At 42.7% G+C, this 16,693-nt stretch overlaps 1 protein-coding gene across 17 annotated transcripts in view; it reads right to left on the bottom strand.

The window, feature by feature from the left end:
* Nucleotides 1-2,425: 2,425 nt before the first annotated feature.
* Nucleotides 2,426-16,693, bottom strand: part of LOC309853124 (conserved oligomeric Golgi complex subunit 2-like) — a 34,309-nt gene continuing 20,041 nt past the window's right edge. For 2 of the 17 annotated variants that reach the window (XM_082710928.1, XM_082710929.1), the window contains exons 3-7: nucleotides 15,789-15,851; nucleotides 13,494-13,574; nucleotides 8,414-8,593; nucleotides 6,638-6,765; nucleotides 5,859-6,090 (exon numbers count right to left, since the gene is read on the bottom strand). In XM_082710928.1, coding sequence (XP_082567054.1) covers nucleotides 5,988-6,090; nucleotides 6,638-6,765; nucleotides 8,414-8,593; nucleotides 13,494-13,574; nucleotides 15,789-15,851 — 555 coding nt within the window. In that variant the 3' untranslated portion in view covers nucleotides 5,859-5,987. Of the gene's footprint in view, nucleotides 3,148-3,508; nucleotides 4,683-5,435; nucleotides 6,091-6,240; nucleotides 6,766-8,413; nucleotides 8,594-9,406; nucleotides 9,516-11,778; nucleotides 11,883-13,493; nucleotides 13,575-15,788; nucleotides 15,852-16,693 lie in introns of those variants that run through there. The other 15 variants (XM_082710920.1, XM_082710921.1, XM_082710918.1 and 12 more) reach the window with 14 other exon arrangements.

Here is a 16,693-nt window from a genome sequence, read left to right as displayed (position 1 = left end):
AAATAAGGACGTCTATTTTCTTTTTTTTTTTTAAAGATTTTATTTATTTGACAGACAGAGATCACAAGTAGGCAGAGAGGCAGGCAGAGAGTGAGAGAGAGGAGGAAGCAGGCTCCCCGCGGAGCAGAGAGCCTGATGTGGGGCTCGATCCTAGGACCCTGGGATCATGACCTGAGCCGAAGGCAGAGGCTTTAACCCACTGAGCCACCCAGGCACCCCAGGATGTCTATTTTCTGAGTGTCCTTGTTTTTCCCTCCTTCTAGTAGATACTCCCATTTGAAAAGCTAAAATTTTACCTTGTTATTGCATTTTTAGAGTCTTTAGGTATTATGTTGTTAGATGTATACCTGCTTATACCTTTTACATCTTCTTTCCAAACTCTGCCTTTAAAAATGTCCCTCTTCATCTTAGTACCTATAGCTTTAGACCCAACTTGTCTGCGATGAATTTTGCCATTCCGGCTTTCTCTTTTGCATGGTATCTCCTCACCTGATACATTCTCAATCCCTTTTGCATTTTAAGTATGTTTCTTGAACAGCGTGGATCTGTAACCCCCTGATAGGTGCTTTAATAGAAAAAGTCAGTCTGTACACATTTAAATTAATGATAAACAGTCATGATTTTATTCCTTCCATCTTATTTTGTTTGTTTTTATTTTCCCCATTTTTGATGTTTTTAATCAAGTTCATTCTTTTTCTACTTGATAAATAGAGAAGTTCTTTGCATTTTTTGATGACAGCTTAATTGAGATATAATTCACAGGCCATACCACTCACCATCTAATGTGGACAATTTAATGGCTTTCACTATATTTAACTATACTATACTGAACTACCTACACATTTTCATCATCCTCAAAAGAAAACTTTAGCCATCACCACCAGTCTTAGGCAACCGCTAATCTACTTTCGGTCTCTGTAGATTTAGCTATTCTGGAAATTCCATATAAATCAAATTATGCAATATGTGGTCTTCTGTGACTGACTTCTCTCAATCAGCAGAATGTTTTCAAGGCTCCTCTGTGTTGTGGCACATATCAAAATTCTATTCCTTTTCAAGGCTGAATAATATTCCACTGGCTGGATGGATCACATTTTAGTTATCTCTTCATCAGTTGATGAACATCTGGTTTGTTCTCACCTTTTCGCTATTACGAATAAACCCTAAACCTTCATGCACAAGTTTTTGTGTGGGCATAGTTTTTTTCTTGGCTCTATACACAGGAGTGATATTGGTGTGTCATATGGCAACTCTGTGTTCTGCATTTTGAGGAGCTACTAAACCATTTCTAATGTGGCTGCGCCATTTTCCAAGCCCACCAGCAATTTACAGGTTCCAGCTCTTCACATCCTTCCAACACCTGCTTTTGGGTTTTTTGATAGTAGCCATTCACGTGGGTGGGAGGTGGTATCTCACCATGGTTTTGATTTGCATTTCCCGAATGATTAGTGATGTTGAGCATATTTTCACGTGCTTATTGTCCCATATATTTTATATATACCTTATATGTATCTTTAAATATATATATTTCATATTATATTTATATTTAAATACATATTTAAGAATGTAAATATATTTACATAAATATGTTTATATAAATATATGATCATGTAAAATATATTTATATATACATTTATATATTAATGTATACATTTGAATATTGGAGAAATGTATATTCAAGTTCTTGCTAATTTTTTTTAAAGATTTTATTTATTTATTTGAGAGAGAGAAATCACAAGTAGATGGAGAGGCAGGCAGAGAGAGAAAGAGAGAGGGAAGCAGGCTCCCTGCTGAGCAGAGAGCCCGATGTGGGACTCGATCCCAGAACCCTGAGACCATGACCTGAGCCGAAGGCAGCGGCTTAACCCACTGAGCCACCCAGGCGCCCCTTTGCTCATTTTTTTAAAAAGATTTTATTTATTTATTTGAGAGAGATTTATTGAGAGAGATCACAAGCAGGCAGAGAGAGAGGAAGAAGCAGGCTCCCTGCTGAGCAGCGAGCCTGATATGGGGATCCATCCCAGGACTCCGAGTTCATGACCTGAGCCGAAGGCAGCAGCTTAACCCTCTGAGCCACCCAGGTGCCCCTCTTTGCTCATTTCTTAACTTGGTTGTCTTTTTATTTGAGTTGTAAGAATTCTTCACACAGTCTGAATGCATGTTCCTTATATATGACCTGCAAATATTTTCTCCCATTTAGTGGCTTGTCTTTTGACTTTGTCAATGGGGTCCTTGGAAGCACAAAACTGGGATATTTTGGTTGAGTCCCATTTATTTGTTTATTATTTTTTTTAAGTTGCTTGACTTTGGTGTTTGGCTGAGGAGCCACTAACATTTACCTTTGTGTTTTCTTCTGAAAACTTTATCATTTTACTTTATTTTTATTTTTTAAAAGATTTTATTTATTTATTTTATTTATTTGAGAAAGAGACAATGAGAGAGAGCATGAGCGAGGAGAAGGTCAGAGGGAGAAGCAGACTCCCTGTGGAGCTTGGAGCCTGATGCAGGACTCGATCCGGGAACTCTGGGATCATGACCTGAGCAGAAGGCAGCCGTCCAACCAACTGAGCTACCCAGGCATCCCGAACTTTATCATTTTAATGCTTACATTTATGTCTTTGTTGCATTTTGGGTTATTTTCTCTGTATGGTGTGAGGCAGGACTCCTGTTTCATTATTTGCATGTGGCTGCTTGGGAGTAAAATACTGTTCTTACCCCCATTGAATTGTTTGGCACCCTTGTCAAACATTAGTTGACTGTAATTTATTTTCCTTTTTTTTTTTTTTTCCCATTGAGGCATTTCACGTGCCATGTATATTATATTTCTAGGAAAAAGGAATCCCAGGATTTTATGAAGAATAATTTTTCCATGCAGTGAAACCAAACTTAGGGGATGGAAATATTCTGCCACTTTTCTAGATCTTTCAGTTATACAAGTCTAGGGCTGGTCATGCCACACTTGTTTAACTTGCCCGTGAGGTTCACAGCAGTTTTCCCAGCTCTGTGGTCATCAATAATTTCAAATTTGCCAATGTACTCATGCTTCGTCATCACAGTGAGGAAACGGGATGAGGACTTTGGTGCATGGCCTCCTAAGAACCTGGCCTTCGCCTCCCCTTTCAGCAGTGTTAATGTTCTTGAGGGCATCTGTGAGACATTTGTTCACACTGTTACTGCGGCACAGAAAGATGGCAGAAAAAGCTTTTTTCCCTTTTATTAATATTTGGTCTTGTTCTCCTTCCCTTTCTCATAACCGAATGCGTATTTCCCCTCCGTCATTTGAAAACTGCATACTGTTCTCCAGCTGTTTTCCCCAGACGACACCTTGTGTATCAAGAATCCTTATTTCACGGTTATTATACACAATCTTAAAGATTTATGACTGTCCTCTTATTTTACACATGCATACACACGAAGCACTAAATACGGACTTTATCTGAATGGCTAAATGTTGGCCAAGACAGAAGCCAGTTTGTAGTGGGAACTTCTAGGATAAAGATATAGTCTGAAGTTTTTGTTCTTTAAAAAAAGCCTTCATGGGATGCCTGGGTGGCTCAGTGGGCTAAAGCCTCTTGCCTTCAGCCCAGGTCATGATCCCAGGGTCCTGGGATCAAGCCCCGCATCGGATTTTCTGTTCAGTGGGGAGCATGCTTTCTCCTCTCTCTGCCTGCCTCTCTGCCTACTTGTGATCTCTGTCTTTCAAATAAATAAAATCTTAAAAAAAAAAAGGCCTTCATATTTTATTAAAAATTTTAGGTGTCCAAATTCAAATGGTTAACAATATAGTACAATAATAATAATAATAATATCATCTAATAATAATATAATAATAATTTCTCCTGCATAGTCACTGCTGCACACTAGTAAAATGAGATGTTTCTTTTCTCTTCTTTTTTAAAGATTTTATTTATTTTATTTATTTGACAGACAAAGATCACAAGTAGGCAGAGAGGCAGGCAGAGAGAGAAGGAGGGAAGTGGGCTCCCCGCTGAGCAAAGAGCCCAACGTGGGGCTCCATCCCAGCCAAAGGCAGAAGCTTAACCCACCCAGGCGCCCCGAGATGTTTATTTTCATTTGGGATTATGGAGGGGCAAGGTGTTTTTGGCTCTCCTGCTGAAGGAGGGACTCAGTCAGTATTGTCTCCACCTTTTTCCCTAATAGTAGCTCTGGAAGATGAAGATGTCCCTCCATCTCCCAGACATGAGGGTTTGACCAGGACATGGGATGGTATAAACTCATTGACATAGTCTCATGAACTAAGCCCTGGTTTATTGGTCACAGTCGTTCTCCAAGTATTTTCAGGAGTAAACTTCAGGTGTTGCCCTTACTCTAATTTTTCTTTCTGAGACTTCTGACTGCAATCCCTACTTCCTGCAGTCACTCGAGGAGAAACGAGGCATGTGGCAGCGCAACAGTGTGTTTTTCTTTCAAGATGACAGAATCACTCTTGATTTCTGTACACATCTCGGATTTTCATATACGAACATGGATTTTGGTGTCTACCCTGAGGAGGTGATACGTACGGTGTGAGGCACACTTGTATTCTCATGACACGTCACCTGGGTTACCCAGAACTTTCTGGGCCCGGCAGAAAGGCAGAAACCCGGGTGAATTCCTCATTGTTCCAGCAGGCTGTCAGCCCTCAAAGGCCTTCTGGATGTGTTTGTGCATTGCAGTGTCTGCTGTGTAAGATACAGAAAGAGCACAGTAGTTCAGTTAGGAAAACATTTTCCAGGAGGAACCAGGATTCAGTTTGGGTGACTCTTGACCATTTTTCATCTTCTGATGACTGAAAGTGGTAGTTAGTCTACAGTCATGCTTTTAACATGCATTTCGAATGTAATGTTAGTTTCCATCAACATAAAACTATAAGAACTGTCTTCCTAAAGGGCATTCGTGTAAGGCCCGTTATTTTCCAGCTTGATTAATGGAAACAAAATTTTTCTGGAATGCTTTCTTCCTACTCTGTATTAGGACTGGATTGAAAGTGATTTATTGTGGATAGGGTTATACCTGGTCGTGGAATTTTGTTTCTGTTCCTGGGTTTTTAAAGGTGGCAGAGTTGACTTTCTGATTTTAATTCATCTTCACTAGATGAAGAATTCACAAATAGGACTTTTTCTTGAAATAAGCATAGCCTGGGGGCGCTTGGGTGGCTCAGTTCATGATCTCAGGGTCCTGGGATCGAGTCCCACATTGGGCTCCCTGCTCAGTGGGGAGCCTGCTTCACTCTTTGCCTCCCCCTCTGCTTATGCTTTCTCTAATAAGTAAATAAATAAATAACCTAAAAAAAAGAAGTTGTATTTGACTGGAGCTTCATGTGGAGTGACAGATCAACAGAAAGACAAAGGGATATGAGACAGGAAGCAATGAAGGAAAACACAGAGGCGCACAGTATAGACAGATGTTCCTCGGCTTATGACGGCCTCGGCTTCTAATAAACCCACTGTTCAGCTGGAAATCTCTTTAGTTGAAAATGCATGGAAAACACCTAAGCGACTGAACATCAGAGCTTAGCCCCGCCTAACTTAAATGTGTTGAGAACACTTACCGTATTGCACAATTGGGCAAAATCCCCTAACACAAAGCCTATTTCACAATAAAATGTCTGGTATCTCATGTAACTTACTGAACAGTGCACTGAAAGCCAGAACAGGACGGTTCAAGTGTGTTGGTTGCTGACCCTCGTGATCACATGGTTTGCCTGGGGGCTGTGCTCGCTGCCCCTGCCCAGCATTACAAAAAAGGACCCTACTGTAGATCGCCAGCCTGGGAAAAGATCCAAACTAAATGCATATCACTTCTGCACTATTATAAAAAGTCAAATAACCATAAACTGAACCAAGGTGAAGTCAGGGATCTTCTGTACCAGGTGTGTTAGGGAAGGTTAAGCGCTCCTGTCTGGCCAGGAACCATAGTGGTATGGGGTAAAGTTCCACAGTAGAAAGTTCTACAGCGGAGAACCACTAGGACTCAAGCACCAAGGGTCACAGGTTGCGCAGGAAGACTGGATGCTCCTCTGTGGGCGATGAGAAGCCACGAGCGACCCAGGAAGGCTGCAGAGCTCTGGGCAGGTGGGACAGCTGAGGGCTGCAATGAAGAGGGACAGGTGGAGCTGGGAGACCAGCTGGGGAGAGCCCGCTACCCTCGAACAAAAGGCGACAAAGGTCTGGACTGGGATGATGGAGATGGTGGAAGGTAATGGGATATTCATGAAACAGAACTGGAAAGCCATGGAAATGAAATAAGAGAGGGAGGGAAATCCGAACATGACTTTAATTGCCATCAGTATAAAACGTGTTGAATTAAAATGAATTGGTATTTCTAGACTGATGATGACATCACAATAATGGAAGAAAACCAATTTTGATTTTGAACCTGGTTAAGGAGAAAGTATAGACAAGAGAAAAGCAGAGGCTCTGGAGTCACACAAATGTCACCGTTGAGATTCGTCCCCACTCTTCATTCCCTTCCCTGTAAACCCAGGCAAGCGACACCTGCCTCACAGCACTGGTAACAAATAGGGAAGAGCACACGTTCCCAGGTCAGACAGGACAGCCAGGGATCAGCGGCACATGAGGAGGTGACAGGTGGTCACTAAACTGAGCTCAGGTGCATACACAGCATTTTACGTCACCTTGAGATGGCTCCTCCTGTGACCTCTCGAAGAAGGCGGCAGTGGTGAGGAACGAACTCCAGGAGCTTATTAGCATACATGATCTTCAGGCCGTCCGGATGAGACTCAACGATCTGCTCTACAATCACCTAGCAGAAGGAAGAGCGTTTTTTTTTATTCATTTATTTGTTTGTTTGTTTGTGTTTTTGTTTGTTTTTAAAGCACCTAAAAGAGAAGTATGAACTATACACTACAGAGAAAAGAATCGAGTAAACCTTAAAAATGCACTTCGTTCTTCCTCCTCCCCACTCAGTATGCTTTCTAAACAGGAGGTAAGTAACAACGGCATGAAAATCTAGGTCCCGGGATTTGGGAATACTGCTCCAACCCTGGGGGACACAGAGGCTGAGGGACAGAGACTTGCCTGAAGCTAAAACATCACACACACTCATCTGCTTCCCTTCTGAGCTTAAAAGCGAAATACTGTATCTGCAGACAACAGCTCTGTACCATCTTCACCCTGGCCTTATCCTCTACTGTCTCCAGAACAGGGAAAGGGCTGTGATGGAAAGTGATGGAAGAAAACACATCTTATTTTGCTTTAGTATTTTATTTTTTTTTTGGTGAGGCTGAGTTGCAGGAGGTGAATGACAAGCATACAAACTTAAAATACAAACGTGGCCACAGTTCATTTAATGACATGGAAACGTAAAGTACTTCCCTAATTTAGCATATTAGATTCAATTCAATGAAAAGGGCATAAATTAAATAACTAAAATATTTTCATTAGTGACAAAGAATAATGTAATCTTTTTCACCCCCACAGAGAGAGCTATGAACTATAATAGGATACATACAAAGAACTGACAGATCATTTACTTTTAGTAGTCTTAATGAAGCTGAGATTACTGAAATTAATCCTTCAATTTACTTCTATCACTGGGATACTGTCTCGTTTTAAAACTGGAAGCCTTTCATCCTGAAGTCATGGTGGGTAGCTTTATACTTACTGGACAGAAAGAGCACTCGCACTGGCAGGTGACTGGAAGAAAGCCCTCAAACGCTGAGACTGGCTTCATGACTTCTGTCAGCCTGAACTAGATGAATCCGTCGCTCTCTAAGTTGGAAGCTGCTGATTGCTGGTGGCCTCACATGGTGCAGCCCATACTCCGGCCGCTCAGAGGCAGGATACACTGACTCCCTGTATTTAACTGTATCCTTATAGGTCAAGAACACTGGGTAACCAAGTTCCAGACTTACGGTACGACTCCGCTAAATCACCCTTCAAAGCCCTTTATCTTTGAATATTCCCTCCCTCCCACCTTCCTAGCCTGGCAAACTCCCCCATGGTCTTCAAGACTTAAGCCACATCAATTCTGCGAAGACGCCTCCCCTCACAGACTTTCCCTGCGCACAGAGCTGTCTTCCAGCTCCTCCAGTGGGCACGGGCGCCTTGGTGGGGTCACGCTTTTCGGCAACTTCATTAACGTATAACTTATGGAAATGGAAATTGACCTGAAAATGTTCTGATCCGTACCTTCTTCCTAGGCAAGTCCCTCACCCCTACTAAATTAAGACGATCCCTGAGTTATGGCATCACTGGAAGAGACAAGAGCGCATGCCTGATTCCTGCCATGCTGATGGGCTCCAAGCGGGACCAACCTTTTCTTACAACCAGAGGAGCAGGAACTAAGAGAATCTTCAAGGAAGAGCCCTGAGCTCTCTCGCACCCAGTCAAGAAACGAAGCCAGATTAGATGCTCTGTGTTTGTGGAATGAGGTGCATGGGGGCACAAACCTCATCCATGTACGGTTTCACCAGTATTTGACCAACTGACGCCTCTGCATCCCGTGTCTTGTCAATTGTAGCATAAGTCTGGAGGCAGTGCCGTATGATGTCCACATTGGAAGTCTGAAGCCCTTCTAGCAGCAGGCCTCCCAGGGACTGCTGCAGCATGGCTGTAATGTGGGCTATACGCTGCAAGAACAGAGAGACCAGGGAAGAAGGTCCAACAGTTTCTAAAAGCTCAAATATATGTGTATAATTTATATACATATGTGTTATATATATAAAGCGAGCCTCTAATTCTACCAGAATATATGTAAGATTAAAATCCCAACATTTCCTAGAGAATAACAATGAATCTCTTTCTCCCCATGATTGCTTTCTTTCTTTCTTTCTTTTTTAAAGGTTTTTATTTATTTATTTGTCGAGAGAGAGCACAAGCACATAAGGAGGCATAGGCAGAAAGAGAAGCAGGCTTCCTGCCAAGCAAGGAGCCCAAGGTGGGACTCGATCCCAGGACCCTGGGATCATGACCTAAGCCAGAGGCAGTGGCTTAACTGACTGAGCCACTGAGGCGTCCCCTCCCTATGATTTCTTTGAAAGTAAGTCGGCTTCATCAAAGTGAAGTTTAGACAATTACGGAACGACAAAAAGTTATTTGCCTCTTAAGCTACGGAGTAAATCTGACAAACGTGCATTTAAACCCAGTCAAGGGCTTTGGATAAATGAACTCTGACTACATCATATGATGTGTCAAGTTACATGAAATTCAGAATTAATTTTAATTGCATAGTTTGGAGACTACGCTTGTGTCTTTACACAAAATCTATCTAGTGTGACATAATGGAAGCAGGGTCCCAAGCAGGAGATACTGAAAAAAAAAAAAAATTCAAAGCTAGCTTCAAAATCCTGTAGAGTAGCAATTATCAGGGGCAATGCTAGGTCAAAGCAAAATCATCCAGGAAATTCGCAAACAGCAAATTGAAAATCGAAACCAACACTTACTGGTCTTACTTTGTCCAGAAGAGGCATGCCTTTGCTCTGAACAGCATGAAAGTGTAACTGGTTAAATTCTGTGGCAATTCTCTCCAAAATCTGTCTAGTCCAGAGAGGGCTAGTAGAGACAATTAGAGAAGTGTAATTCCCAAAGTTAAAACCTGCCACCCCTACCGCCCCCCCATGCCCTACAGCGCTCAGGCACCTGCAAATGCACGCCATCAATTTTCAGGACAAACTCTCTGTGCAGCAGGCCCCTGATGCGAGGGGTGAGGAGCGGGGAGGTCATAGAAGCCACCGACGCAGCCTGGCCCGGGCCACAGGGCCCAGGCAAGGGGATGGAGCTATTTTAGGTCAGTGTGGATACAGCTGCATGTTTCCACCACGTTTCTCGGGCTCTCCCATTCGTGCCCTTCTTCTCCCATTCCCTAAGCCCCTCCTCTCTCTTGCCCTGTCCTACCGTTCATACGCGAATCCCCCTCTTCTTCTCCGCCTACCTCATTCTCCCTCCCAAGTACCTCCCCAGTACCAACTACTGCTGTCTCCTCAATCAGCTAAAACTGACCGCCTAGCAGCAACCTGGGAAATTTCTCACAGCAGAGGACTCCAAGTTTACATTTACCCAACGGCAGAAAGAGCAAGCTCGGTGCTCTGGGAGCTGGTGAGAAATCACTCACAGTGCATCTGCCATCAAGTGGACTGGATACACTTCCCTCTTGCCCCCCACATTAGAAAGCGTCAACCCCACTCAAAAGGAAGCCGAACAGTGAAAGAAAAAAAAAAACACAACAATGGCCCCAAAGCCCCTGCTGGGCTCTATGAGGCATCCCACATCTGAGGATGGGCAGTCAGGTAGTGAGGAAACACACTGTAAGGAAACCCAAAAATGTCTGGAGACCTGCCACGGTGTGCCCCATCCCAGAGCATCAGAACTGGTGTGGAGGGAAGGCAGGCGCTGGGCATGACCAATGCAGAAGCCTAATCCCAACCTCTACTGACTGATCCCATGCGCATTTCCTATTTATGCTTATCTCGGCATTTCTGGGCCTAGCAGAGCAAGATGGATTTACCATTCACTGACACTGCTCTGGCTTTCCTGACTCCAGAGCTCAGAGCTGCTCTTCTGGAGAAAAAAGTCCTCCAAGGTAATTCTGAGCAAGAAAGCGCACAATGGCTGTTTATCAAAGACAGTGCGGCAAAGGGACAGGATTGTAGACACAGAGCTCACTGAGGTGTTTCTATCCGAGGAGCACAGCAGCAACAGCAAAGACGAGAAAAACACTGGAGGGCCAGCTCCCCAGGGGCCGAATGTGGACATGGCTGGAGGGGCTGTAGGTGCTGCCAAGGGCCGCAGCAAAGCAGAGCCGCTGGAGACACACGGGCAGCAGAAGGGCCGCGTACAGACTGTCTGCTAAGTGTGGACAAACCGGGGCAGAAGCACGAGTGCAACGAGCTAGAGACACAAGCACAGTGGAGGCTGACCACTTAGTTGAATGCCTTGATGTGAAGGTCCTAGAGACCTAGAGACCTAGGACCAGAGAATCGCTTCCTTTGGGATGTGTCCGTTCTTAATCTCCATCATGAGACATGTGGAGCATATGGTCTCTCAAGTTCCTTCCAAATCTAAAACCTTAATTCCTAAAATTTAGAAACCTAACTCCGCCTGCAGGGGGAGGGACTGTTAGCCTCACACAACAGAGCACGCAGGGCATGCAGGGCAACAGGCGACCTTGACGCAGGCAGCCCAGCTGGTATGTGCAGAACCAGCCCGGGCTACTCCCACTGCACCACTGTGTGTCTCACGGTGCTGACAGGACCTAACTACTCATTTTCTGAGTCACTCATCTACCCTGGCTGATTGAAAATTCACACCAGGAAGGGAACAAGACAATCACAGTATAACAAAGAGAGCCATCATCTTTTTCCTATTTCATAAGCTTTTTCTTTCCTGTTTGTAAATTTCAACTGGATGTGTCCTATACTGTTTCATAATAATATAATGCTGGTGCAAAATACATCAATGGTAATACTCTGGGCATGTCTAGGAAAAAAAATGAGATGGAGAAAAACCAAGATGAATGGTAGGTATGCCTTAAAGATCAACAGGACTTTGCTAGTCCTCAGGGAAGGTGGTTCCAAATATACTTTTCCACTGCAAGCATAATGAAGTGTTGGAACTGTGGTCTATAACCAAAGGGTTTATAGGAACGTGTTATAGATTTCACCATTTCATGCTCTCCACTCTCCTGGAGCTACATTCTAGCCACAAACCTGGATTTTCTTCTTGTTTAGAAATGAATTCTAACTAAGCGGTCCCCGCCTAATTAGACTGGATGTGAAATATTAATTTATGTGCTACTTAGTTAAAAAAAAATGCTTACCTGCTTGCTTTTAGTGCAGAGGTTTCTTTAGAACTTTGTGAATTTAAGATTTTTTCAATCTTTTCAACTGATCAAATAACTTGTATAAGCCTCAACACACACATCTATAAAAATAAAAATTAAGCAAACAAAAAACGTCACCATCTATACTTTTAATCATCGTTATTTCCCATGCTAAATACAGGAAAATATAAGACCAAAAGTTAACTTCAAATATATAGGGCATGCTATATTTTGAATATTTCTATAAAACACAGAATTCTCAAGAATGCAAATCTTAGTTCTAGAATAAGCATACTTCCATATTCTATTGCAAGTTTATAGAGAAAAAAACAAACAAACCCTAGACTTTGCTTTCTCATATTCTATACTCTTATTTCTTCTTTTCCCCATCCTGAATCTTTCTATGGGCATTTCTTTCCTATTTTTTTAAAAAGATTTGTTTATTTGAGAGAGAGAGAGACTGCATGTGCGCGTGCAGGGGAGGGGCAGAGGGAGAGAGAGAATCTCGAGCAGACATCCTGCTGAGCATAGAGCTCAATGCGGGGCTCAATCTCATGACCCTGAGATCATGACCTGAGCCAAAATCAAGAGTCGTTTAACCAACTGAGCCACCCGGCACCCCTCCATTTGTTTTCTTATGGCCCTCTATTCATGTTTTAACTTTGGCTTCCGATCGTACTGACCCTCTCAGTTTACATGTGCATATACCTATATGGCCAAGCACCAAATCATTAAAGACCTTTTACACTACAAATATTATCAAAGAGGTTGAGGGACATTATGAAAACTCTCATCCTTAAAGAACAAAAAAATACAAAGTCATCCATTCAATAAATAGTTACTGAACACCCCTGGGAGCTCGACATTCATTCCGACGGGGGGTGGGGGAGGAGGGGGACACGAGAAAATAAAGCAAGAAATACACCCTGCTCTCATAAAGCTTACTGTTTTGTCTGGAAGCGCATGACAAGCATTCTTTGGACAAAAGCTGTGAGGAGATCCAGAGGCGAATTAAACAGAAGGTCCCTCAAACAGGCTTTCTCCCCACTGAGATTTTAACAAATATCCTAATAATACACATAGAAAACATAGTACAGAGCAGCAGGCGAGAGTCAGAAGCCCAGACTCCCAATGCCCGCTGTGACCCTACATCGTTATGATCATGAATGACATCGGGGACACTTGAAACTGGAGATAGCACTAAGGGGCACACTCCCGGGGTGAGCCCTCAGATGTACAGAGACGTTGCCTGTCTCACACACCTGAAACTAAGCCAACATCACATGCTAACTATTGGGAATCGAAAAAATTAAAGTGAACACCAGAACATAAAGAACACAGGATCAGAAAATAACAACAAACCTACGGCAGAATCCTGAGTTTGCTTTGGAAAGCCCACTTCTCCCCTAGTCTTTAATATAGGCCTATTTTCTTTACAGGGCCGCTGACAATTTATACAGTCGTTAACTGTCAAGCGCTGCACCGACAACAGTTATCACGGTTCCTTGTTCTGCAAAAAGTGAGTGATCTTGAGATTGTGTGGGTACCTCTGAAATTCTGTCTTATTATTTCAGGTAGATAACGTGACATAATGCATAAAATGCACATGCGTGAGAGCTTTGAAAAAAAGCTGAATAGTGCTGACAAGTTCGTGGAGAAAAGAGGAGAGGGCTTCAACGGGCATGCAGCATAAGAAATCTACTGGAGGGTACCTTTTTCTTCCTTATGTCCTGTTGTTTACACATTAGTTCATCTACTGCCCGAATTCCTTCACTGACTGATGACCTGAGAGTCTTTAAAAGAATAAAAAATAAAACGTATTACAGACATTGTTTTGTCACATTATCAAGTTCCTACATCTCATTCAATTCCACAGAACTTAATACCTGTGCACCAGTACTATGCAGATATTGACCAAAACAAACAGACAAACAAACAAACATGATATACCAGACATAGTTACTGTTGAGGGGACTCATGATCTGGGGGCATAATGACACGAAGGCAGGGTCGCACGGCCAGAAGAAGAATGACACATATACAGTGAAAGTTATGGGGATGAGGGGGCTTAGAATGGAGAACAGATAATATGAAGCAAAGTGCAGGAGAGTCTGGAAATGCGACGGGGCTCGAATTGGACTCTGAAAGCCATGTGTACACAGCTGCCGAGGTGGGGAGGGGATGGGGGGCAGATGTAAGTGCAGACATACTCAGGGGCAGGGGCAGACAGGCACACAGCCATGTGCACTGCAGGCTTCCTTCTGGAGAGAAGCAAAAATAGGAATGGAGGGCCAACTTCACTGAGATGAGGTCTTTAGATTCTGCATATTTTGGAGAATGAGAGAATGTCAAAGCACTGATGCATGATGATGAAATGTGGGTATGGAAATACCAGGAATCAAGAATGAACAGAAGACCAGAAAAAGGCAGAGCACAGAGGTAGAGAAACATGTCCAGAAGCTAATGAATAAAGAGATAATTAGGAATTAGGGCCAAAACAAAGGTTAACAGAAACAACTAGAGTGAAGTAGGCAGATCACAAAAGTTCCACAGGAAGGTGAATTAATTCACTCCACCAACATTATGAAACACCTCCTGGACGTCAGTATTGTGGCAGCCCACAGGGATACAATGAAGACAGATATAGTCGTATCCATCAGAGGTCTGAGAATCTCACAGAACAGCTTCAGAGTTGGGACCAGAAAGGCAGGTCAGGCCTGTGGCTGAGCAGGACCAAAGTGGCCATAAAAACAGGCCATGGAAAAGGGAGGGGATACGGTGATGGCAGGGGGTGAGGTGGGACGGGAGCCTGTGTGAGTAGAGCAAATCTGCCTCCCGGGAGAGAAGAGTGGGAGGCCAAAGGAAGGCTAGGCTTGGGAAACAACACCACTATGAGGCCCCGGGAGGAAGAGGCACACCAAGGAGGCAGTGGGAGAGAGCCGCACAGTGGCTGGTGTGGAATCCAGCAGCGGACCACAAAAATCCCTTCCATTCCAAGGAAAAGTACATTTAACAAGATTTTGTAAAATTCAAATGAGACATAAACCATGGAAAGTATTGGCTACCTCAAGGCACAACTCAAGATTTTTACCTGTTTCACGAAGTCTTTCCTGCCTGCCCCTCCCCTAGGCTTCTCAGCACTGATATTTCCATTACTCCGCATTTTTCTTGGTTCTAACCATGTACTGTGTCTTCCCTTAAATTATGTTCTCCTTATATTCTCTCTAGGATGCAGGCACTGTCTTAGGGGAGGGATGCACGAGGCCACTCAAGCTAGAGGAGATAGACAAGGAAGGATGGTGTCGTTTATGACAAGTTTCGACAGGGCATCAGAACGGACAGAGGCCGTAAGTCAGGGCACCAGACACAGACAAGGGTTGGGGGGAGACAGGGCAGCACAGTTTTCTGTTAGAAGTGATGCCACAACTGCCCCTCCACTGTTCACCCAGGTGGAGTTCCTATTCCCAATGGCTTAGAGGTGGGGAGTCCCATTCCCACAACAGAGATTTTTCTGAGAGAACATTCAAATGTAACATTTATTAAGTATTACATTTTATTTATATTATCCTTCAGTTCCATTAGGGATTACACAGTTTTTGTAGATCAGCCCAGGAACATAACCACACGTAGATTACGTGGGGTGGGGGGGATATTTACAAGATTACAAACTGTTAAAATACAAGTCATTCGTAAGTTAGAAACCACTTACATATGACCAAAGTGGCATTAATAAGTTGAATTTGGAAATATGCTTGCTCTCCCCTGACATTTTAAGGTTGTCTACTCTGAGAATATGTCTTCTTCAAATCGAACATGTTTTTTTAGGTTTTTAGCATATGCAAAAACAAAATCATTTACAACTCTTCTGAAGGTGAATATTATAATCATGAACCGTTAAAATACAACCACCAGTACCACCAAACTAACAGATGAAAAGAATTCTTAGAGAAAAGCCAACGAGGACAACTGGCGTCACAGCAGACTGTTTTCATTAATTGAGGACTTACCAGAACTTCTCGTAACTGTCCCAAAGGCACAGAAAGTTGATTGAGGTCTTTGTCCATGCCAACCTAAAGGCAAAACCAGGTTGGCACAAACACATCACGATAAGGAGTAATAGTGACGTATCTATTTAACGATCAAAGCAGTACCAGATTTAAGTTATTTTTTTGGCACAACCGTATTTTGCTACATAACTAGCTAAACAACAGAAGTGGTATTTGGCCATTAATGTTCATAGAATATGAAAAAAATCTGTTGAAATACATGAACCTATAAAAATAAGGGAAGTCATGAGAAACAGAAGTTTCCTTAAGAACAATTTGCCTTTAGATGACATTTTAAATGAATGTGAAAAATTTTCACAGAAGGTGAACAGTTCTCTGTCTGTAATTGATGATACTCAGCCAGCTGATGTGAAAGTCTGACGGGCTACGTCTCTCTTAAACATTATTATAAGCCTTGCGAAAAATAGAAATTAAACAGAAGTAAAATTTTCTAGGTTTTTAATCCTATTGGGATATTTATCTTAGTGGTATATTTCCCAAAAGCAAATGTGCATCATTAATTTTAATGCTTCTTGAAATTCCCACGGAGCTGCAACTTTCTGTGCTTCTCTGGACAAACAGATTTAAAACAAAATGAAGTATCAACAAGGAGACTTTTCTGCCAAGTAACAAAATTCAACATTTCTAAACGGCTTTTACAAACAATTGATAAGCTCACTGCAAATCATTCTTATATTTTTATAAAACCAAACTTTTTAAATATCAATATTGGCCAATGTTCCCTCAACCTAGCTCTGGCTAACAGATATACCTGGGAGTAAATTAAACATTGTAAGAGTGGTGGACATTTGCTCCTACAAATTAGTCTAAATCAAGGAAGACTTCAGGGTAATCACTTAGCAACT

Source organism: Mustela nivalis (assembly GCF_964662115.1).
Source record: "Mustela nivalis genome assembly, chromosome: 18".
NCBI lineage: Eukaryota > Metazoa > Chordata > Mammalia > Carnivora > Mustelidae > Mustela > Mustela nivalis.
This window is presented reverse-complemented; position numbering and strand designations above follow the sequence as displayed.